The sequence below is a fragment of the Podarcis bocagei genome, assembly GCF_964188305.1.
Source record: "Podarcis bocagei genome assembly, chromosome: 8".
NCBI lineage: Eukaryota > Metazoa > Chordata > Lepidosauria > Squamata > Lacertidae > Podarcis > Podarcis bocagei.
Window position 1 is genome coordinate 27625276 of NC_138133.1, and position 25004 is coordinate 27650279.

At 44.8% G+C, this 25004-nt stretch overlaps 1 protein-coding gene across 1 annotated transcript in view; it reads left to right on the top strand.

The window, feature by feature from the left end:
- Positions 1-1865: 1865 nt before the first annotated feature.
- The window catches only part of LOC308593846 (enoyl-CoA hydratase EchA19-like), a 29051-nt gene continuing 5912 nt past the window's right edge, over positions 1866-25004 (top strand). Inside the window, exons 1-5 of the mRNA XM_081206599.1 lie at positions 1866-2459; positions 7004-7171; positions 11415-11512; positions 13915-14059; positions 16724-16873. Coding sequence (XP_081062725.1) covers positions 2327-2459; positions 7004-7171; positions 11415-11512; positions 13915-14059; positions 16724-16873 — 694 coding nt within the window. The 5' untranslated portion in view covers positions 1866-2326. The remainder of the gene's footprint in view (positions 2460-7003; positions 7172-11414; positions 11513-13914; positions 14060-16723; positions 16874-25004) is intronic.

A 25004-nucleotide genomic window follows, 5' to 3' on the forward strand; every position in this document is an offset into this window, starting at 1 on the left:
AAGGCTGCTGCTCTGTCATCACCCTAGTAGTTGTGTAATGCATCACTACAAGAATGCAGAGCTGTGTCCCACTTTCCCATCTAGCCATTTAAGCATCACTCAAGACTTGAAAGTGCTATCGTCTCATTGAGTGGGAATCAATTGGGCTAACACTGAATATAAAACGGCAGTAGATCACCCACTGAGGGCTGCCAGCTGCATGCCAAGAAAACAGAGGTGTTGACTTGAATAAAATATGTAGGGGGCAGGTAAGCCCCGCCCCACATAATCACATCACATGACATACACACATTATTTGAATGGCAGTACCCATCAGCGGGGGGGGGGGGGCTGCTGGTTCCCTCAAATGTTTTATTGGTTCCTATGCAAGAAAATGGGACGTGGGTGGCACTGTGGGTTAAACCACAGAGCCTAGGACTTGCCGATCAGAAGGTCAGCGGTTCAAATCCCCACGACGGGGTGAGTTCCCATTGCTCGCTCCCTGCTCCTGCCCACCTAGCAGTTCGAAAGCACATCAAAGTGCAAGTAGATAAATAGGTACCACTCTGGCGGGAAGGTAAACGGTGTTTCCGTGCGCTGCTCTGGTTTGCCAGAAGCGGCTTAGTCATGCTGGCCACATGACCCAGAAGCTGTACGCCGGCTCTCTCGACCAATAAAGCGAGTTGAGCGCCACAACCCCAGAGTCGGCTACGACTGGACGTAATGGTCAAGGGTCTCTTTACCTTTACTATACTTTGGATGGAAACCAGCTTTTGAATGTTATGAAACACTTGTTTGGAGAGCCATTGCCCAAGCACATCAAAGTGCAAGTAGATAAATAGGTACCACTCTGGCGGGAAGGTAAACGGTGTTTCCGTGCGCTGCTCTGGTTTGCCAGAAGCGGCTTAGTCATGCTGGCCACATGACTCGGAAGCTGTACGCCGGCTCCCTCGACCAATAAAGCAAGATGAGCGCCGCAACCCCAGAGTCGGTCATGACTGGACCTAATGGTCAGGGTCCTTTATGCAAGAAAATAGTCTCTTGAGATCTTCCAACTCAGTGGCGAATTGCTTGCTATTAGTTGCCACCACAGCCCTAAAACTATGGAGGCCTAGGCGATGGTTGGGAAACCAAGGGAAGGGTGTATCCCGTTGTTGCCTTCGGGAACAGAGAAGCAATTTCCACATGGCAGACCCTCCAAGTGTCCCTCTTTTCCAGGGACAGTCCGGAATTTACAGAAGCTTCCCCGGTTTCTGATTTGAACGTCCTGCTTTTCCTTAGTACATCCTTGTTTTCACTGCAGAAATGTTGGAGGGTATGGAGTTATCCCACCCCTGACCCATCTGAAGGCAGCCCTGGATAGGGAAAGTTTACTCCATAGGCGCCGACTCCATGGGGCTTGAGGGGGCTCGAGCCCCCTCAAAAATTTTTTTGGGGGGGCTCAGCCCCCCCAATAATCTCGGGCGGGCGCCCTTTCAGCAGAGCGCCGCCGCCGTCCCCCACCTCCTCCTCACCTGCTCCTTCGCCAGCCAGCCAGCCGCGCGCCCTAATCGGAGGCACTGCCGGAAATCCTGCGAGAACAGGGGAATCCCGACTGGCCACACCTCCCAGCCAGCCAATCGGCTGGCTGGGGGGGCGTGGCTTGCCCTATTTAGGGCCGGAGCCACTTTATTTGCATATTCATGAGCTTATTTATTCTTCATGAGCTTTCCCGGGCCCCCCCCAATATTTTTTCTAAGTCCGCGTCCCTGGTTTACTCTTTTATATATTCTGTTTTTATATATGTTGGAAGCTGCCCAGAGTGGCTGGGGCAATCCAGTCAGGTTGGCAGGGGATAAAGAGGAAAACAGCAGCAGCAGCAGCAGCAACGGAATAGGACACCCCTATTTTCACCGGAGAAATGTTGGAGGGTATGGAGTTATCCGACCCCCTGAGCCATCTGAAGGCAGCCCTGGATAGGAAAGTTTTTGTAATGTTTACTTTTTTATTATGTTTTTATATGTGTTGGAAGCCACCCAAAGTGGGCAGAGGACAAAGAGTAAAGCAGCAGCAGCAGCAACAACAACGGAATAATAGGACACCCCTATTTTCATGAGAGAAATGTTGAAGGGTATGGCTTTCCTCTCTTCCCAAGTAGGCTTCATGGTCCCTAGCCAGGTATGCAAAGCAGGAGGAGAGGCTTTCTTTGTGCAAATAAAGGGGCTGACAGCAGCTCCGCGGTGCCATCCCAGTTGGACTTCGGGGCCGAGTAAACAACGCTCATTCCGCTTCGACGCCATAGCGGGCGCCGTCGAGCCCTGCCGTCACTGGAGCCCCGCTGACCTTTCCAACTGCGCGCCCTGGAGAAATGGCCCGGCGGCTCCTGTGCGCGCCTCTCCTCAGCCGAGGCCCCCGGAGTCCGAGAGCAGCCGCGGGGACCCCCGCCGTCGTTATGCAGGCGAGCTTGGCCAGCTCGAGTGCCGGAGAGCCGCCCGGAGAAGGTTAGTAGTTCTCCGGTTTTGGCGAGCGAAGACGAAGAGCCCTTTGGAAAGCACGGGGGCGCGCGTAACTTTTTCGTTTCGGCGCAAAAGCGAGCCTCCTCGGCGCCGTGGTGGGCCGGGCTAGGTTTTTTATTCTGCAGCCGCGCGGCGACGCCTGCAGGTCAAGCTCCAGCGCTGCAGAAAGGAAAGGAAAATGCGCCAAGCAAAAATTCAGCAGGTCGAGTCCCCCAATCCCCCCCCCCCCATCAGCTGCTGGCTTGGCAGAAGTCCTTCTGATTTTCGACTTGTATGCAGCACAAGGCTGTGGTTTTTAAATGCATCTATTTATTTGAATATATACACACACACCCCTTAACCTTACAGTCACTGTTGGCATACAGAAACAAAGCAAATTAAACTTAATGGAAACTGGACCAGATTAAAATTCCAACAAGAGAAGAAAGCAACATCAGAAATACGAGCAGTGCAAGATGGGAACACTCATCAAAGTCGTTGTTGTTGCATATTTGTTTATACCCCATCTTTTTCTCTGACGGAGTATCCAGGTGGCTTGCTGATAAAATAACTGCTGCAAACATCAGGGGAACCACTCATTAAAAACAATTAAACATTAATAGGATTAAAACTATCTAGCTACCTAGTTATAGGATCAATTAAAAGTAAATTCATCCACCCGCCACCTAAGGATGTGCAATGTTTGTTGTTGTCCGAAATAATGGTGTCAAGTAGTAGGATGGACCTCAGTGGGCAGGGAGCTCCATGGGTGTGGAGCCACCACAGAAATGGCCCTTCCCTGTGCCCCATGTGTTGGATCTCCTCCAACACAGGGACCATTAGGAGTGCCTCATTTGCTGACCTCAGTTCGATATGGGAAATGGTGCTCTTTCAAGTGCTTGGAATTAGGTGCAGTACTGCCAGGAAAAAAGATGGCACCCTTTATCGCTGTCATGAATAACTAAGGACACAATCCTAACCCTAGATTGGCAGAGATGAGGGAGTTAGGATGTGGCAGACCTCCTGTTCAGCTAAGAGGTTCCCATGCTCAGGCCATGTAGTGAGTTTGTGGCTCTTTGGGGATCTGAACCAAGAAGCCTTCTGGTATGAAAATCCACATTAGGGTTAGAATGTTAAGTTTGGACCCTTGCCCAGCTATAAAGCTCATTGGGTGACCAAAGATTTTTGCCCGTAACCTTGAGGCCTAGAAGCATGAAATGTGAAAGCCAACATTCTCATGGCTTCATCAAAAATTGGGTCACTTTCCCCTTCCTTTTTAAAAATATGAAACGAGGTAAACTAGACTAGGTATAGACATCCTAGAGCTGACTGTGCCTCCTTGCAAGACTGTATAGGCAGTCCAATAAAAGATGGCGCACATTGCCAATACATGGTGGATGTAATTTCACAGGATGCAAAGTGGCTTTAATTGTGCTTTGATTAAGCATGCTCTCATGGGCAGTGAGAAGGAACTTGTTCAGAGACTGAAGTCCTTCACGTTTGAGTAGGCCGAGTAAACAGCTGTGATACACATAGACTTTGATCCATCAAGCCACCTTGTGCCTACATTTAAATGAAAGGCATTTCAGGAGTAACTAAGCATTACTAAAGACCCTTCATACTGTAGCCTCCTGGTTTTTGAAAAAATATTTTATTTTCTGGTGGTCTTTCTTACCAATTCATGTGGTAGTAGTACCTATTGCGCATGCTGAGACCAATTATAAGCCGGCTCGTGAGCGTAATGTTATTTATGCGACTGAACATCAGCAGAGAAATATGCCATTAAAAACTTGCTTACCCTGGCTGTTTAAAACAAGACAATGAAATGAATTTAGTTATGCAACTTGCAGTGTTACAAATTATGTTTGTAGGCATGAAAATAACAACTGGTTTTAAAATACTCATCACATGAATTAATTCTCTTTGTTCTTTAAAGGAGAAAGAAGTGTCTCATAATTAGGGTTGCCATATTTCAAAAAGTAAAATTCCTGACACCCGCAAAGTTGTTGAGGTTTCTGGGGGGAAACCATCCCCCAAAATAGTGGTTTTAAGCCTTTGGAGCTGTTTCTGTTGCTTTTTTCATCGTGTTGCCATAAATCTGGGTTTCCCCTGACATTATTTTGCTGATTCTGCAATATTCCCCTCTGACACCATTTCTATACTCGAAAACCAGGAGATGTTGGGAATTTTCCTGACATATGGCAAGTCTACTCATAATTAGCTAAGGTCAGTAATGTAAGAGCAAGTTCTGTCTTCCTTAGGGTTACTGATATTGGGAGATGACTCATTAAAAAACTGAACATCTATTTTCCATTTTAATAATTTATAATAACTCCGATGTTAGTTAATTTGTATTGTGGATATTTCAGTAAAAACAAGGGGTTGTAGTACATGCATTCAAAGCAGGCCTAGCTCAGGGAGAACTTTCCACCTGAGTTCTTGGATTCTCCTGAGAGTTGGGGAGGGACTTTGGGGAAGGTGTGGGACAGGGGAATGGAAAATATGAGTTAATTGCCTCTAGCTAATTTCCCTGAATTTTCTCCCCAAGGGGAGGAAGGAACAAAGAATTTGTTATTTGCATAAGTAGCACTGTGGGTTAAACCACAGAGTCTAGGACTTGCCGATCAGAAGGTCAGCGGTTCAAATCCCCATGACGGGGTGAGTTCCCATTGCTCGCTCCCTGCTCCTGCCCACCTAGCAGTTCGAAAGCACATCAAAGTGCAAGTAGATAAATAGGTACCACTCTGGCGGGAAGGTAAACGGTGTTTCCGTGTGCTGCTCTGGTTTGCCAGAAGCGGCTTAGTCATGCTGGCCACATGACCCAGAAGCTGTACGCCGGCTCCCTCGGCCAATAAAGCGAGTTGAGCGCCACAACCCCAGAGTTGGCTACGACTGGACCTAATGGTCAAGGGTCTCTTTACCTTTACTATACTTTGGATGGAAACCAGCTTTTGAATGTTATGAAACACTTGTTTGGAGAGCCATTGCCCAAGATTTGTAATCATGGAATCATAGAATGATAGAACTGTAGAGTTGGAAGGGACCCCAAGGATCATCTAGTCTAACCCCCTGTAATGCAGGAATCTCTACTAAAGCACCCATGGCAGGTGGCCATCCAGCTTCTGCTTAAAAGCCACCAAGGAAGGAGAGTTCACAGCCTCCTGAGCGAGACCGTTCCACTGTTGAACAGCTCTTACAATGGAGAACCATTGTGGTCCATTAGACAGAGATTTCTATCTGGAGTACTAAATTAAAATAACTCCGCTGCCTCATATGTACTGGAAACGAAATGCATGGCTTATTTGAGCTGTTTCTGGTCCTTTGTTGATTTAAAGTGGAATTTGTGCTCCCCCACCCTTGTTTGTGAGATGCTCAGGCTGTTCATGTTGGAAGCATGCACATCTTGCTGCAGGGGGCATGCACCCAAGTTCCACTTTGGGCATCAAAAAGAGGTGTGAAAGTGAGATTCGTTGCTTTGCCTTCAGTGTAATTAAGGCAACATTGCTCAGCTCCCAAAATTTTGGAGTTCGTGGGCTGAAAATAAGAGATTCATAGCAAGAAAAGCGAGGAATTTGGAATCTGGGGGCTAACAGTTTGGGTCGAGAACAAAGTTTTAAAATGATTCCTCTAAAACATTTTTCAACCTAAGACATTCCTTCTCAGTTCAGTTATTTCTTGCTGTGCTTCAGCCCATTTTTAAAATAAAAAAACCCAGCTGTTCATTATTATTAATTTCCAGGAAATGCCCAGTGTCTTAATTTTATTCTTTGTATCCAAGCCTGATGATGAACTGCCTCACACACTGTCTCTGGCTATTGTCTTTTTTTAAGGGAGTGGACAGGGAACGACAAGCTGCAAACAGATTGAATCCAGCCCATAGTGTTAGTTGTGTTCATGATGACATTGTAAACGTGATACAGTATTAGCTTTACCTAGTAACCGTTTCACGTGTCAACCCCTTCAGCCAGTCTTCCAAAATGTAGTAGATAGGTAGCCGTGTTGGTCTGCCATAGTCAAAATAAAAAAATTCCTTCCAGTAGCACCTTAAAGACCAACTAAGTTAGTTCTTGGTATGAGCTTTCGTGTGCATGCACACTTCTTCAGATACACTGAAACAGAAGTTGCCAGATCCTTCTATATAGTGAGAAGGTGGGGAGGGGTGTTACTCAGAAGGGTGGTGGGAATGGGAGATAGGCAGATAGCTGAGAGAGCCTCTTGACGACTCTTAACGACTGTAATAGGTCTTACAGGAAAAGGCAAGGGGTGGGAAGGTGAGAAATGGTTTAGTTATGTATAGTGAGATAAGAATCCAATGTCTTTGTTCAGCCCAGGTCTTTTCATGGTTTTAAGTTTGGTAATGAGTTGTAATTCAGCAGCTTCTCTTTCCAGTCTATTTCTGAAATTCCTTTGTAGTAAAACAGCTACTTTGAGATCTTGTATAGAATGTCCTGGGAGATTGAAGTGTTCTCCTACTGGTTTCTCTAAAAAGGAAAAGAAAGAATTAATAACCACACACCAGGGTTTCTGTTTGACCTGTTCTGTTTTCTCAGGAAGAAGGAATGTAATTACTGAAATCCGAGGGACCATAATGACAATTGGAATCAACAGGCCAGAAGCCAGGAATGCTGTGAACCAGGAGACTGCAGGCTTGCTGGTGGAGGCTTTCAGATCGTTTGAAGAGAACAGCACGTTGACTGTGGCTGTGCTTCATGGGTTGGGTGAGGCCTTTATACTGTATTCCTGGGCCATTCCTGAGCCTATGCAATGGCCATTCAGGGCCATTGGCAATGCAAGAGAACTGTCCTTTCCCCCTGCCCAGAAACTGGGTGTAACTGGGTGTGAGGTGACAGGTAAAGAGTGTCTTTAGCAAGGTGTGCTTGGTAGGGGGAGAACATAAAGGCGGAGATCCATCTTGGGGCAGGCTGGCTGAAGGCAGGCTGGGAAAGATGCCTTGCTCTCTCCAGTGCTGCACTGCTGTGGGGAAACAAGTGCCTCTTGAGATAACCATGCTGTAGGATCTGGACTCCCTTCCTCCAAACTCAGATGTAAATATGTGAATAAATCATATTTCTTAAAGCTACAGCAACCTCTGCCTCCTCTTCCATTCTCCAGAGGAGCAGAGACCCTGGAATCCCATGAATGGCTCTGCAGGGATTGGGGTGGCCTGTAACAATACTCTTCAGTCATGCTCTCATTCGAAACGCAGTCCCTTTCCATCCAGTGTCCAATGTTTTGCATATACAGTAAGCCCACAACTTCCACACATTTAATTTGTGAACTTTCAGCTTTAGGCACATAGCAAAAGAAATAAATAAATGAAAAGTGGGCAGGGTTCTGGGGAAAATAACCTTGGCAATCCCACCAGCCATTGAACCCAATGGGCTTTGACTAGACGTGGCTTTGACGTTTAGCACAATCCAAGGAACATAACCCCCGCACAAATTGCGGGCCTACTGTACCTTTAGAACTGAATTTTGAATAGACGCAAGAGCAAACTGATGCAAAAGGTATGAAGGGTGTGTGTGTGTGTGTCATAAAAGCCTTAAAATAATTTATCTGCCGTGGCTCGGGATACTTGCGTCAGCAACCAGAACTCATACATGCCTACAAAATGACTTGTATGTGCCTTACTTCAGGTAAGGCTCACGTTGAAGTTTCAGGCTTCCTTTTGCTCTGTGTCAAGGATGGTGCCAGGTATGTAATAGTTAGGGATTGTGTTTCCACTTCATAGTAAACTATGGTTCGTGATTTACGGCGAACGTGTAGACTACTCCCACTTCGTTTTTCCCTGGTAGTGAGTAGGAGCAACCATGATCCTTGGCTTAGCGTTCCATCTGAGCTGCAGGTTGTGGTTTTCTTCACTTCAAGGAAACCATGGTTGATAAGCATGGAACAAACCTTGGCTTCTGATTGTGGTTTGTTTGCAGAGAAACAAACCATGATCCCCAGTTTGGATGCAGCACTAAGCCAAGCATTGTGGTTTGTAGCTCCCATTTGCTTTAGTGGAGAGGAGTGAAGTGGGAGCAGTCTGCGTGTTCATGGTTTAACCATGGCTTCCCACGATGTGCGAACACAACCACGATGTCATCTCATTCATAACATGAACCCTGATTGGCTAGAATCACATTGTGAAGGATAAGTTAAGTTTTTAACCAAGGAAAACAGAGCTGGCAATGGCAATGGCCACAAACGGGCACAAAAAAAATGAACGTGCTTAATGGGAGGAATGGTTATTTGCAGTGAGGCTTAAATTTTTCCAGGCCTTCTGAAAGCAGTTCATTGAACCAAAAAACTGAAATGGGAAACCCACTCGGCACAACCTTTAGAAAATTGGCCATTGTGATATGTGATAATGAATCACACCTTTAAATACGGTAAGCGAGTGATAGTTGCAGCTATCAGCATGACAGCATAACAAGCTTTCAGAGAAAAGCAAAACAGAGCCCTGGTTTTCTCTTCCTCATCTCTCCTTCCCCAGTAGATGGTCTACTTAACAATTCTGCTCTATAATTACAATATTTACTTTGCTGAGATAAAGAAAAACAGTATTTAGCGGAATCAGAAGCAGCTGCATCATTGGTAGTCTTGAGGGGAAAGGATAGAGATTACAGTTGGAAACTTTAAAACAAGAAAGATTTATGTATATTTATGTTTTTTTAAGGGCTTTGTCCCCCAAGGATGTGTATACATAAGGTTATTTTTAGACCATCAATTTGATTGAGAAAATTATAGTGTTGGGACTTGAGCCGAGAACAGTGGTCCCATCTGTTAAGCTCATATCTGGGTGATGCCTGCTTTGTGGCCTTTAATGTGCTGGGCTCAGCAAGCGAGTGATTCCCCTCCTCCCCTCACTGCACCGTTGCAGAGCTGGATCTTAAAGTAAATACTGTGGGCACTCGCGCTTTGGTTTTCATCATGGTGGTACAGTCAACAGCAGCCCTTTCTTCTGCTTCCAACGCACACAAGAAGTCATGGTTCCCCCGCCGCACAAGAAAAGGCTTGAATTAGCTGCCTCTGCGGTAGAGGAAGAGTAGGGAGACACGGTTTTGCTGATGACGTGGAGGATGTGCTGGCCATCAGGAACCCTTTGAATGAAATTCTTGGCTGTGGTTAAAATGCTTCTTCGGGGGCAGGGGGGAATGATGTGCCCTTGTTAGGTTTTTGTACTGGAAGTTATTAAAATGCCATTCTAAAAGGGAGTGAATTTGATACACTTACATCCCCCCACCCCAATTTCAAGTTTTGGCTGTTCTAATTTAAGATTCAGGATGAAAAGCAATTTTGATTATTTTAATTCTGTGCTTTGTATACTGTAACTTTGTGTTGTGAACTGCCCTGAGACCTACGGGTATAGGGCGGTATACAACTTTAATAAAGATGATGAAGAAGAAGCAGCTGGTTGATTTGGCCTGCAAAGTTTAATTTAGTTGATCGCAAGCTGCAGACCAACCAGCAAAAAAGGGCAAAAGCAATTTTATTTATTTATTTTTTAAAAAATATTTATTGAAATTTTAAACAATGAAACCAACCTTCCAATCAAACCAAAAAGGAAACAACATTGCCACACACAAAGCAAAACAGATAAATACAATAAAAAACATAAGAGACAAAGAGAGAAAACATAAAAAAGGCATAAGCAAAAAAACATAAAAATCCAAATTTTTACTTATTGTTTTCATAACCCTACTTCCTGACTTCCTCACATCTCCCTTTTCTGTGTTCCTTTTTACACAAATCATATTCAGCAATATCTTAAAAGGGCAAAAGCAATTTTAGACTGCATTAACAGGCACATTGTGTCCAAATTATGAGAAGTAATAGTTCCACTCTATACTGCATTTGGTCAGACTGCATCTGATGCAGGTGGCACTATGATTTAAACCACTGAGCCTCTTGGGCTTGCCAATTGGAAGGTCGGCAGTTCGAATCTCCGCGACGGAGGTCGTTGCTCTGTCCCTAGCAGTTCGAAAGCACACCAGTGCAAGCAGATAAATAGGTACTGCTGCGGCGGGAAGGTAAATGGCATTTCCATGCACTCTGGTTTCCGTCCTGTTGTGCCAGAAGCGGTTTGGTGATGCTGGCCACATGACCCAGAAAGCTGTCTGTGGACAAACACCGGCTCCCTCGGCCTGAAAGCGAGATGAGCGCTGGAACCCTTTGACTGGACTTAGCCATCCAGGGGTCCTTACCCTTTTTACTTGATCAGACTGCATCTGGAGTATTGTATCCAATTATGGACACCACGTTTTAAGAAGGACATCACCAAACTGAAGTGCACCCAGCGGGGGTCAACCAGGATAGTCAAAGTTCATCAGAAACATAGTCCCATGAGAGACTGTTGAAAAAGCAACATGGGTGGTATTCATCTACTTGTTACTCAGAGGAGACCCATTGAAATTAATGGACACGATTATTTCAGTAGGTCTGTTCTGACTAAAACTTAGTTTTACCACCCAGTGTGTTTAGCCTAGGGAAGATAAGAGTAAGTGGGGGACATAATAGTGGTCTTCAAATAGCTGAAGATCTAACATGCAGAAGATGGAGTTGACTTATTTTCTGTGGTTCCATAAAGCAGGTCTAGAACCAATGAGGGGAAATTGCAGGGAATCAGCTTTTGCCTAAGCATTAGCAGAAACTTCCTGATGGTAGGAGCTGTTAGACCGTGGGAAAGGCTGCCTTGGGCGGTGGTTTGCTCTAGTACATGGAGACTAGATGGGCATATGTCAAGGATGCTGTAGTTTCATCCCGCTCTGCAGGTCTTGGAGGATCTCAAAGGTTGCTTCCAACTCTGCCATTCCATGAAAATGCCTCTATCCCATTGAAGAGCATCTAGAATGGCTCAAATAACCAAGAGCCTAGCCAAACAATAAAAAAAGGCTGAATAGAAACCAAACTTTTTTCTTCATTCCATAATCTAAACTTTTGTGTGTGTCTTTCTTCTTCTATGTGTGTGTCTTTTAGGTGGCAATTTTTGTGCTGGTTATGATTTGAAGGAGTTGGCGCACGCCCCAGCCTCTATCAAATTGGAACAAGATGTCACCCAAATGCCTGGCCCCATGGTATGTTCCGGAGGGAAATCCTGACGATTTTCTGAAAAACTGATGCCTTTTTCCATGGTAGTGTTTTGTTTCGCTATGGAAACCACAGCACTTTTCAGTTAAAAGTTACAGACATTAAAAAAAGTGGGAGAGAAAAGAGGAATCTTCCCTTCTCAGAAAGTAACTCAAACCAAATGGGATTGTTTTCCCAAAAGAAAAGTTGTAAGTTGTCTACTCCCTGCAAACGTGGGAATCAAGCACACTGTGCCCTGTGTTTTATATAATGTGACCTAGGTGTTTGAGTGTGCAGTTGTGGTGCCTATGGAAGCAGAGGTAAATTATGCAGTGTGGATGGGAAAGCCATGATCCAGCCTACATCCGCATTAATTTGCGGTGCTGCTTCTTGCTTGCTCATGAGTCACACAAAACATTGTGTTTCCTTCATTATCGCTGGGCTCGATAGACAAGACTGAGTAACTCATGACCGTCCACATGTGGTTTGACTACAACTCCCCTTACCATTGGCCACACTGCCTGGGGCTGATGGGAACCTCTGGATTAGCCACTTTGAACTGATTCATCAGGATTATATTCTTAAATGACTTCAGAGAAGACGAAAGAGATGTGAGAAGAGGTGCCATGAAGTATGTGATTCTGTTAGTTTTGAAATACGTTTAAAAGCCCTGTCATGATAAGGGTCGCTTACCCAGATTCTGGGTGGGCAGTGGTTGCGGCCTGGCACGGCTCTCCCGGGATGCGGGAAATATTTTCTCCCTCGTGGCTGGCTATTGGGATCCTCCAATTGAATGTGACAAAAAATGAATCTGTCAAGGCCAATGATGGCCTTTGTGGGGGGTGGGCCATAACCCAGGCACAACCCTTTTTAATTACAGTGGTACCTCAGGTTAAGTACTTAATTCGTTCCGGAGGTCCGTTCTTAACCTGAAACTGTTCTTAACCTGAAGCACCACTTTAGCTAATGGGGCCTCCTGCTGCTGCTGCGCTGCCAGAGCACGATTTCTGTTCTCACCCTGAAGCAAAGTTCTTAATCTGAAGCACTATTTTTGGGTTAGCGGAGTCTGTAACCTGAAGCGTATGTAACCCGAGGTACCACTGTATCGGCCTTCAGCCAGAAGGCTAATACAGGTTACATGCACAATGCCTGAGCCAAAGCTTACATACACCTGTAATCCGAATGGACAGTATAGGATGCTAACTTCCAGAGATGCCTCAGAAGTCTATTTGGGTGTTTATTTAGCTGAATGTGAGAAGGGGCTGTGGGGGTCATTGTGTGTGCCAGTGTGGTGTAGTGGTTAAGAGCGGTAGTCACGTAATCTGGGAAACCGGGTTCATGTCTCCGCTCCTCCACATGCAGCTGCTGGGTGACCTTGGGCTAGTCACATTTCTCTGAAGTCTCTCAGTCCCACTCACCTCACAGAGTGTTTGTTGTGGGGGAGGAAGGGAAAGGAGAATGTTAGCCGCTTTGAGACTCCTTAAAGGGAGTGAAAGGCGGGATATCAAATCCAAACTCTTCTTCTTCTTCTTCGTTCCTCTGAAGCTGGATTTCAACTGAACGTGACCAAATGTTCTTCTCCCAGTGGTTGGGAACACCATGTGAATATGGTTTCCAGTTACAGGAAGGACTGTAACCACTTCCACCCGAATGCTTACAAGCCCCTGTCTGACCTTCCCCCTCAACATGGGAAGAAGGGCAGCATCCACAACTCCTCCATGGATATAATCAATAAATGCCTGAATATGTTTTTGGGTTTCTGGAGACTTGGACATAAAAGGCTGCCCTCAGTAATCCTAGGTGGTGGGTCTCTTGCTTAAGGGATGGGCAAAACTCGATCAACTTCTTTTCCCTTGGCATTGAACATGGTAAGGTCCTGTAATTTCCAGCTACCTTGGGCACACTTCGCACGTTAGTTTTGACTACTGTATTTTCTGGCATATAAGACTACTTTTTAACCCAGGAAAATCTTCTCAAAAGTCGGGGGTCGTCTTATACACCCGCTACAGCAGCAGCTACTGCAGCAACTCCCCACCAAAGGATAAAACGACAGCAAATTAAATCAGAAGACAACAAGCTCTCTAGATGAAGCAGAAATATGCTTGAAAATTGGCCCCAGAAGCCCCCGGCCACTGGGAAGCGGAGCGGATTTCCAAGCCCGACTGGAGACTGGTTTTTTTATTTTTATTTGGTGTGCGTTGGAAGAGGGGTTGTCTTATATGGCGAGTATATCCCAAACTCTATATTTTAACTGGAAAAGTTGGGGGTCGTCTTATATGCCGGAAAATACGGTATATGCGCTGCATCACTGTGAATATTATTAATGCACTGTCTCTAGGTCAATACTGATTGGAATATATTCTAGTCCTTTTGAATAAACGTTCTAACACAATTCCAATACCTGTTACAGGGTCCTTCCCGGATGAAGTTTTCTAAGCCAGTGATTGCTGCGGTGAGTGGATATGCAGTGGCTGGTGGGCTTGAGCTGTCCCTCTTGGCTGACCTGCGTGTGGTAGAAGAAAGCGCCATCTTTGGAGTGTTCTGTAGGCGTTTTGGTATGTTTTGAGAATTACATGGAGTTTGGTTATGAATGGGTATAAAAAGTGTGTGTGCCCTGTATCTTTATAGTCAGCACAGCACATGGCCTCTGATTAGTTGATTAAGCTGCTAATTAAGGCTTATAGCAGGGACGCGGGTGGCGCTGTGGGTTAAACCACAGAGCCTAGGGCTTGCCAATCAGAAGGTCGGCGGTTCGAATCCCCGCAACGGGGTGAGCTCCCGTTGCTCGGTCCCTGCTCCTGCCAACCTAGCAGTTCAAAAGCAGATCAAAGTGCAAGTAGATAAATAGGTACCGCTCTGTCAGGAAGGTAAACGGCATTTCTGTGCACTGCTCTGGTTCACCAGAAGCGGCTTAGTCATGCTGGCCATATGACCCGGAAGCTGTACGCTGGCTCCCTCGGCCATTAAAGTGAGATGAGAGCCGCAACCCCAGAGTCGGTCACAACTGGACCTAATGGTCAGGGGTCCCTTTACCTTTACCTTAAGGCTTACAGCGCTGACCGAAAACAGGATAGGCTATAAAAGTATAAAATACCAAAAGAGATTTTTTTTACTTGAACAGTCTACTATACCTGCTCGAAAGACTTGTGAGCAGATCTGCACAGCTGACTTACTTAGTATATGTAGTAAATACATAGTTGGGCCAGTTTGGCTCAGTTGAGAGATCAAAGCCATTTCGTCTTCAAATTGAATATATTTTTGCAGCGCATGTCGTGTTCATTAATTTCAATGTGTTTACTCTGAGCAGAACTTTGCTGAGTGCCCCCCAATGGATTCATGGAGATTTAGGGAGGAATGCAGTGTTGCCCTGATGGTTCCATCAGGGAAAGCATTTTGCCTTGCCATACGGAACGATGTCTCCTCTCCACCACCAACCCACACGCTGTTCCAGGGTATATCGTAGCCCCTCAAGAGCCAATTTCAGAGAAGGTGGGGAGTGGGGTTAGAGGAATGTCCCATTGCACAAGTGGAAGCCCTTGCCCAGGGCTTCCACTGATGGGTCTCATTAGTTGGAAGTGGAAGCCCTTGCTTCCACTTATTAGGGTCTTATTAGTTCATAGAACTGTAGAGTTGGAAGGGACCACAAGGATCATCTAGTCTAGTCCAATTCCCTGCAATGTAAGGATCTTTTGCCCAACGTGGAGCTAAACCCCACAACCCTGACTTTAAGAGTCTCATGCTGTATTGATTGAGCTATCCCTCAGGATAGTTGAATCCTGCCCTTACTCTCTGGCTGCTATTCTCTGGCATTTCAGACTAATTGCTGACTTCAGCTGTTTCCTTGCTCACTACACTCATTTTGCACTAGCTAAAGTCAGCCAAGGGTACAAAACACCCGAAAAGGGAACCACTGCAGACCAGGAAAAGATGGAAATTCAACAGGTGTGGGAGACAGGTTCATTGACACCAATGTTATTAAGCACAACATGTTTCAAGCAAATCAGTTTTAAAAGAATCAGAAATTGCTTTAATCTCTTGTAACTTTCTTAGCTACTCAAAAGGAGCTACTAACTCCTATTGTGGTAATGTATCTTTTTGTTGCCTGGTAAAGAGGCATTTGCTCAAATTGCACTGGGATCAATACAACTGATATCAGTACATTTGACTCCTGCGCTTGTTGGATTTTCAGAGTGTTGGAAGTAGCCGTGTTGTTTGCACATCACAGTAAGCCGGAAGCTGCGCAAGGGCTGATTTTGCCCTGCTCTTGCTGCGGAGAAACAATCCTTGGCATCACATGATGTCTGCTCAAACAGATAATGATTGATAAGCCAAGTGCAAACCTTGGCTTAGGGTGGTTTGCTAGGAGTGAATCAAACCACGGTGCTTGGCTTGCACATGACCCTAAGCTCAAATATCACGATTTGCTTCTCCCCAGGGAGGAATGAAGTGGATGTTGTTGGCTTGTGCACAGTAAGCCATGGTTTATGGCTTACTGTGACTGTGCACATAGCCAGAGTCTCTGTAGGACACATCTCATTGCTTACCTTTTGGCCATGTGTTTCATGATAAGAAGGCTGTTGGATGGTAGATGAGGATTATACATGCCTTTATCCCAGATTATGGGAGTATAATGTGTTAAAGGTAAAGGGACCCCTGACCATTAGGTCCAGTCATGGCCGACTCTGGGGTTGCGGCGCTCATCTCGCTTTATTGGCTGAGGGTGCCAGCGTACAGCTTCCGGGTCATGTGGCCAGCATGACTAAGCCGCTTCTGGCGAACCAGAGCACTGCACGGAAACGCCATTTACCTTCGCGCCGGAGTGGTACCTATTTATCTACTTGCACTTTGACGTGCTTTCAAACTGCTAGGTTGGCAGGAGCAGGGGCCGAGCAACGGGAGCTCACCTCGTTCGAACTGCCGACCTTCTGATCAGCAAGTCCTAGGCTCAGTGGTTTAACCCACAGCGCGACCCACGTCCCTGTATAATGTGTTAGGGCTGCCATATTTTGAAGAGCAAAAAAAGAGGACACATTTGCCGACTTTTACATTTGATGACTCTCATTTTGCATACCCATGGAAAAAATGAACATGTCCTTGAAAAAGAGGACACGTGGCAACCCTAGTTTCAGAGACATTAACATTCCAGTTTGCTTAAAACAAGGTTATTTGAGTGAGGTTCCCCCCCCCCTTTAACTATTGTTGGCTTGGTTTTTTTTAAGGTGTTCCGCTGATAGATGGTGGCACTGTTAGACTACCAAAGCTAATTGGCCTTTCACGTGCGCTGGATCTCATTCTCACTGGGCGGCCTGTTGGTGCGCAGGAAGCATTTCAGCTTGGACTGGCTAATCGAATAGTTCCCAGTGGCCAAGGTAGGTGTCTTACGCAGCGTGTCATTATTAACTGGGTTCAAATCCAGTCAAAGTCTCACAACATAACCTACCTCACAGAGTTTGTTGTGAGGATAAACTGGGGAGTGGGAGAATCACGTGTACCTTCTTGGAGAAAAAGTGTGGTATAAATCAAGTAAATAAATAAGATTGGACAAATCCAATGTATTACTGGGCTGCTAGAGCCCTGCGCGTTTCAGTTTCATTCAACCTGAATGGAATTAAATGCACCCAGTGGGATGCAAGACTACAGCCTTTGTTGTGCTGAGTCATGTTTTTAGATGGGGAGAATGACTTTTGGTCAGGATTGGACCAATAGGCTGGTGCAGCACAAAGGTCTAATCCAGGCACCCCTAAACGTGGCTCTCCAGCTGTTTTGGGGCTACAATTCTCATCATCCCTGACCACTGGTCCTGTTAGCTAGGGATGATGGGAGTTGTAGTTCCAAAACAGCTGGAGGGCTGAGTTTGGGGATGCTTGGTCTAATCTGTTGCAGGGCCCTGTTGGCATCTGCTGTAGTGAAGCCTTCACTGAGCTGGTGCGCACCACGAGTTTTGGACTACAGTTCCCCTCAGCCCCAGCCAGCATGGCCAATGGAAGTTGTAGTCCGAAGTGTTCAGAGGGTGCCGGGTTTGCAAAGGCTGCTTTAGATAAGTTCTTACTGGCCATAGACTAGCAGGCAAAAAGCAATTTGGAAGCCTAGCTTTCCAGCATTTCCCCCCCTTTTCCCCATGGGATGCGTGGGAGAGGCTTGGCAGGATGCCCCCCCCCTTCTCAGAGCCGTGTAGAACACATATGTCGCATGTGAACGTATAGCATCCCTTCTGTAGCCAGCAACTGGCAGCTCTTTGCGAACTTTCATTCCATTCAGAAGGCAGAACCCTGATTTCTGTTTAATTTAGAGCGCGGGTTTGACAACATGGAAATACATTTCTTCCAATAACAAGGGTGTGTCCCATCACGAAAACACATTCCTGCTGCTAACCTTTGACCACTGAGGGGGAACTACCTCCGTTAAGGTAAATGCACACAGCAGTTCTCTTGACTAGACTCCGGAGGTTTCCTGCAGAAGGAAAAAGGAAGACCCTTCTGAAGCAGGCTTTACCTCATTCCGAATTGGCATGGAAGCTGGCTTAAAAAAATGACCAGCAACAGCTGCTTTGATTCAGCTTAAGCTGGTGGGGCTGCTGTTCTCCTCCCCACCCCATCACCGACTTGTTAACAAAACGATGACAGCATGTACGTATCTGAATGCAAAACAGGCTTTGGAAATTGCTGGTGGGGCGAGGCATCCGTATTGTAGCAGAGTTTTAGAAAGGAAATAAGGCAGGAGTCAACTAGCCATAACAAAAAAGGTACAGATTCAGATGTTTCCCTCTCTCTCTTTTTAAGGCTTTCTGTGCATGCGGGTGTGTTAAACTTTAGATTATTTTGATCGTGGAAGTGTAATGGTGGGGTGGGGTGAGGGAGATCATTAATAACACAGTAGGTTATTCAATCCCTCCTGAAGCTGCCGCCATTCTTCAGGTCCAAGAAGTGACTAACGTCTCCACGGACTTTCTGCCCATGTGCTCTGTGCGTCCTGATATCCGGATTCCTTTTTAAAAATATGGCTGTTTTGGTTGGCATCTGGAGACGTATATTTTGAGACAAACATGAATGAAACCCTGTTTTGTTTACCGTCAGCCAGGGATGTCCAAGTGGGAGCCCCCTGTGGACCAGATCCACCCCCCCCAAAAAATTTACCTGTCTCCCTCTAGCAGCCCTTCCAAACCTAATTGGAGATGTCTTTTCATACTGTTTCACTTGTGAGAAACATAGCAAATGTTTTCAAGTACAAGAAACTGAGTGTGAGGTTTACCTGGGGCTGGGATGGGAGCAAGTCCTGCTGAACTCAGCGGGAATTCATTTTGATCAGACAAGCATAGACACGCACTAAATGTGGCATCTCTGGATTTTATAAATATATGTATGTTTGAAATATACTCGGAGTCGAGTGTGAATTTCATGCTCTTTATTCAGCTCATAGTAGTAATGAATGAAGCTTTCCCCAAAACGTCTAGCTATATATACATTATTCACACAATGGGCCCCACGTGATTGGTTAATTGCGGGCTGCTCCTGTAAGCCAATCAGGTTGCGGATTCACCTCCTCCAGAAGCCTGATTGGCTGCTCCTGCAGGCCAATCAGGTTGCTGATTCACTTCATCCAGGAGCCTGATTGGCTGCTCCTGCAGGCCAATCAGGTCGCTGATTCACTTACACCTGGAGCTGGATTGGGTGGCTCCTGCGGACCAATCAGACTGCTGCATTATGGATCCTATTGTTCTAGGATTCAGCTCAGTACATAACAATGTTAAATAAAATAATAATAATAATAATAATAATAATAATAATAATAATAATGTAATAGTAAGTAAAACACACACCGTATATAACTGGAAATTGCTTTACTGCTTAGGAGCAACAGTTGTAGGGGCGTTGGGCATCCGTCTGTCTCGAGAGACAATGGGATGTGTCTCTGGGGGTGAAGTCAAACTGCTGCATTAGCAGCAACGAAGTGACCTCTCTGGGATGCAAGCCTGGGCAGTGTGTATGGAGATCCTGGGCTTCCCAGATGACAAGACACCCACACCCCCGGCTGTGCTCATGTGGTCCAAAGCAGAACAGAGCAATACGTTTGGCACCAACTTGGCTGAAGGAATTGCCGGAAGGAGCCGTACAAGGCGCCATCCAATTGTCCTAGGGAGTCTGCTCTGGATTTAGGTTGGGTTTACTCCTTAGCCTTTTCTTTTCCCAAAGGTGTCCTAACAAGGCAAGGCAGCAGAGGTTTAGGATCAGAGTTTCCCTTCTCCTAGATGGGCTACTTTCCCAGGTTGACGAGCCCCATCTGCCCCTCACTTCCCTCTATGGCACACACAGAAACTGCCTTCTTGACCATTGGACCCACTATTGGTCTTGTCTGCTCAAATCACCAGAGCCTGTCTTTGCATGCAGGGAAAGCCCCTAACTCACCAAGCATTTGAGACCCATCAGCTACCCTCACCTGGTTTAGCCGGCTTCACAAACAATTGTTGGCATACAGAATGGCTGCCAAGAAAATAGAAGTCTGCCAGCTTCTTTCTAAAACCATAGGATACGGAATCTGTTGAACTTCAACTTCTGTAAGCCCCAGCCGGCATGGAAGATGGTCAGGGATGATGGAAGTTGCTGTTGAACAACTGGAAGGCCATAGGACTTTGTACTTTGCCATGGTGGGCCTTCCAAAGTCTGCTTCCTGGAATCACCAGGAAGCAAAATTAGGGCTTTGTTCAGGCTTAAATTTATTAAATGTAATATCCTGTGATTACTCCTATTCTCTGTCTTTATAATTGTGGTATGCGTGTACTGAAAATCAAAACACCTTTTTTTTTTTTTAATAAACTCAAAGCCACATGTAAAAAGCCACATGTTCTTAGTGACAGAATTTGCATGTACAGTTCTTGATTACAACATAGGCCAAGAACAGACTTGCATTCTGTGCTTCTTATTAATTAATTATTTTAAATGAAATAAAAAATAGCATAGGCGACAGGTTGCACCTAAGCATGTACCCTGAATGCCCCTATTTCCTAAGGTGAATTCTTGTTTCTCGTTGCTTTGTCCATGGCAAAGCCCATATTTTTGTATTTGGGGAGGCTTTTGAGAATTTGCTCTAAATAATATTTGCACATTGACCTAAGTTGCTCTTCCAGCTCCCAAAAGTTAAATACCCCCGAGGTTTGGGGGTGGGTGAACAGATGCCCTGTGCCTGGACACAAGAGTCACTAAGCAGGGGTACAACTTGACATTGTACACACTGTAGCTGGTTGTGCTTTTGAACTTGCTAAGTGTAACCATATTTTGGGAGAATTTTTAATAAAATGCATTTTTATTTTTATTTTTGCTTTTTAAAAGTCATCTGAGTCCCAGGCTGTGGTTGTTAACTTAATTCTTTTTTGGTTGTCTAAAGACAGTGTGGCTACTTCCTCTCTAGCCCTTTGTAGACATTGCCAAAATAAGTGTAGAAAAGTGAACCACAAGGGCCTGGGCAGTCCGGGGACCAGTGTCTTAGTTCTGCTACCCACCACTTGGGTTCTCATTCCTCTCCAAATTGCAAAAGGCTGTCTTCGGAAATAAGGAGGCCCCAGTATTTGTGGAGGCTTCCTGTGTGTTCTAGAATCCTGGAAAATCCAGGTTCTAGAACCCCAGGGGTGTTCCAGAAGTACAGGAGGACCCCACCCCACTTCAAAAGGTCACCCTCCTCATAATAATGGTGAAGTTTGTGGAGGGGGGGAGCAGAGCTGGTACTCTTGCCCTCACTGTGCCTGAATAGGGTTTTAGTCTGTCCCACAATTCCTTACTCATCAAGATAGATACTAAATGTTACAGAATGTATTTCAGCTATTCCATAATAAGTATAACTTTATCAATTAGATGATCCTTAAGTTTAGTTTTTTGTTTTTTGGTTTTTTTTAAAAGAATCCTTAAATTTGGGGTTGTTTTCCAGTTTGTTATAAAGGAAAGTGTTGTGGCCATTTTATTAGCGCACTGAATCAGAAATTAGAGCACCGCAGGCTCAATTACAGAACTTAAACAAAGCTCTGTACAATCGTTGGAGAAGAAGAACCTTCCGTAATACGTAATAATAGTTCCAGTAAACAAATTCTTTTATTTTGTATTGTTTGTCCGTGGCAAATCACTATCTCTATTTTGGTGACGGCATGTGGTGAGACAAAAAGGGTAAATATATGAGAGCCCCTGTTTTTGTTTGGGGGGCATGTCTGTTGTTTTAGCTGCATTTTATTGTTTTGTTGGTGAAGCAGCAGCAGCAGCGGGTTCCCGTGAGATCTCACGAGATCTCGTCAAAATCTTGCATAGTATCTTGTTGGGATGTGGCACTGCTGCTTTGCAGGTGCTGCTGTGCAGACCAGGTGAAGAGGTAGCAGTAGCAGAATGGCACCCTCATGTTTCGTTGATGCACTGCCCCTGGCTGTAGGGCCGTCTTCTCTGCCTGTCCTTTTTTCCCTTCCCTTTCATGTCCTCTGCCCTTTGCCCACTATCTTGTTTTAGGTGATAAAGATTCCATACCTTTTATACAGTACAGTGGTACCTTAGGTTACATACGCTTCAGGTTACATACGCGTCAGGTTACAGACTCAGCTAACCCAGAAATAGTGCTTCAGGTTAAGAACTTTGCTTCAGGATGAGAACAGAAATCGTGCTCCGGCGGCGCGGCGGCAGCAGGAGGCCCCATTAGCTAAAGTGGTGCTTCAGGTTAAGAATAGTTTCAGGTTAAGAACGGACCTCCAGAACGAATTACGTACTTAACCTGAGGTTCCACTGTATATAATTCCTACATTGTGCCTAGCACTTGTTTAAGCACATACTATTTCTTTTTAGAAGAGGCCAGGGGTGTTCTAACAACTGAACCTTATTAGGAATTACTTAATTAGAAGGTAACAGTGGAGAAATTTCCCGTTTTTAAGATGGTTTCCCATCACTCCTTATCCTCTCACGCAGCTGCCAGTGGACAAGTGGACACATTCAGTTCACATCAGGTAATGGCCAGGCCTACAAGACCTAGTTTGTGCACTGCACATGAGAACGCAACATTCGCCTCAAAACACACTCCCATAATCCTTTGTGACGCACGGGGTCCCATGACAGATGTCTGGAGATTCAGTGATAGACGTTGACACAGAAAATATTTCTCAGGCACTTGATCGCACAGAAGGAGGAGATGAGGGGTGAGTTCTAACTCTAACTTTAACAGTAAAAGGGTAAGGAGTACAGAACACTCTCCCCAAACGCTTCTCAGCCAAGTACAGAAAAAGATAATAACTTCAATTGGGTGGAAAGCACTAGAGGAGATGGCTCTGGAGAAGTAAAAAATTGTTATCAGCTCCCCAACCCATGCCCTGCCTTCTCGGTTAAAATCAGACCACCACCTCATGCCCGTCTTTCTGCATGTTTGAGCCAGTTCTATATTTAAATACACAGTACTACTGCTATCTAGCTTGACACTTAGCTTTTGGCGCATATGTGTACATTTCTATATTGGGATGTATTGGAAGTACAAATAAAGTTACACAGGGTTAAGCGTGGACATGGATATTCAAACAAAGTTGTGATTATGTGCAGAATCCTAAGTATGAGGTTTTTTTATGTGTGTTTTTAAATTGCTTTCAAATGTTTATATAAACAAACAATATTGGTTTCTTAGTGATGTTGTTATTGAATTAATCAGTGTTTATTCACCACAGCCATCACGCTCTCTCTCTCTCTCACACACACACAGATTTTGATCTGGGAGATCCGTGCGATATTTTTGGAAAACTATTTCTGGGGAAAAGAAAAGGAGCGGTTGCTAGTTGTGTGAATTAGCAAGGTGTTGCTGTTTCTCATTAAATACCCACAGCTTGATGTCTTCCATTAAAATATGCATTCACTTGAAAAAGAAAGAAAGAAAATGGGGGAAAGACATCAATTTTTGTTTTTAGATGGCTCTTCCCATGCTCTTCCATAGATGCAGAGTTCTTGGCCCTGCCAGTATTGGCCAGAGATGGTATCTTCTTCCTAGGCTCTCCTTCTTCTCAGCTATCACAGGATCAGTTGATCTGTATTTCACAGCCTTGTTTATTGTGACCACAGGCTTTCCAGCAGATTATCAGAGAGACATTGATCCTCTTAACACCACTATGCATTGCTGTTGGTCTTCTTCTCTGGACTGAGGTCACAGTATGGAGCAGAGGGGTGGGACCTGTTTCTTGCAGCTTGTAATCTTCAGCTTTGAAATGTGTTTACTTGTCTTCAGCCCGTTTTGTTTTGCAATGTGTTCAGCAAATGTTCTTGCAGAAAGATATGCAGGCAGCTGTGAAACAGAAAGTCTTCTGCTGAAGCTCCTGGCATCTGTTGTGTCTTCCTCGGTAGCAGAATATTATCGTCTAAGCCAAGCATTCATCCCTCCCTTTTACTCTTTGCAATTGATTCCTATTACATTGAGGGTGTTTAGAGACTGGCATTATCTTGAGGAAATGAAAGGTTCCAGGTTATGGAAATGTAAAGGCAGTTTATATAAAAAAAAATATAGCGCTAGTACTTAGAGGCTTGACTTGAAGGCATTACATGAAATGTAGAACATGTGTGAATTCATTTTAATGTGTTGTCTGGAAAGAATGAAGATGATACATACATCATAAAAGTCTATCTAACTTACTGAAAAGCATAACACATATAGAGCAGGAAATTGGTGATCTAATGGGTGAGCTTTGACTCACTGTTTTGGAATTACTGGATTAATACATAGGAATCACTGCACCAATAAAGTGGTACAAAGCAGAGTGAGAATGAAGAGTAGACAGGAAATAATAATTGAAGCAATGTCTCAATGGGATTAGAGATGGCAATAAAAATTTCTATGATCAAGGACTTCCACTCCACCAGGACTTCCTGCTCATGGAAGTTGCCGCTGTGATTTTTGCATGAAGATTATGCTTTTCCTCTCGTAAGTTAAGCAACAAATCAGGGTCAGTGGATCATGATAGTGTTCCCATAACTACCGATAGCTGAAGTTCACCTACCTTCTGAATTAAAATGAGAACCTCTTTTTGCTCTTACCCCTCAAAGAGGTTTGCTTTTAGAGTCTGGGAGAATTATTCACTCTCTCATGAGAAGCCGGCTTGCTGTATTTCTGCAGAAGTATATAAGTATAGAAGATTCCCCCCTCCCTTTTCTTCCTGACCTTATACTGTACTCAACACTAATGTCTCATAACAAATGTAACTGATCTGTAGAAAAGACTGTACAACTTGAAAAAAGAGACAAAGCGTGTACTTTTGTAAAGCAAGAAAATATTAATAATAATAATAATAATAATAATAATAATAATAATAATAATAATAATAATAAATATAGAAGATTTGAAAGGAGGCAAACCTAGAGCTGGGACTTAGATATATAACAGGCCACATCCTGTAAGAAAATGCAATTCCTCCGCTTTGGAAATAACCTTAAGGTCCATAAATAACAACACTTTGGAAGTCCTGAGCCCCAAGGACGTTAGATTGGCTTCAACCAGGGCCAGGGCCTTTTC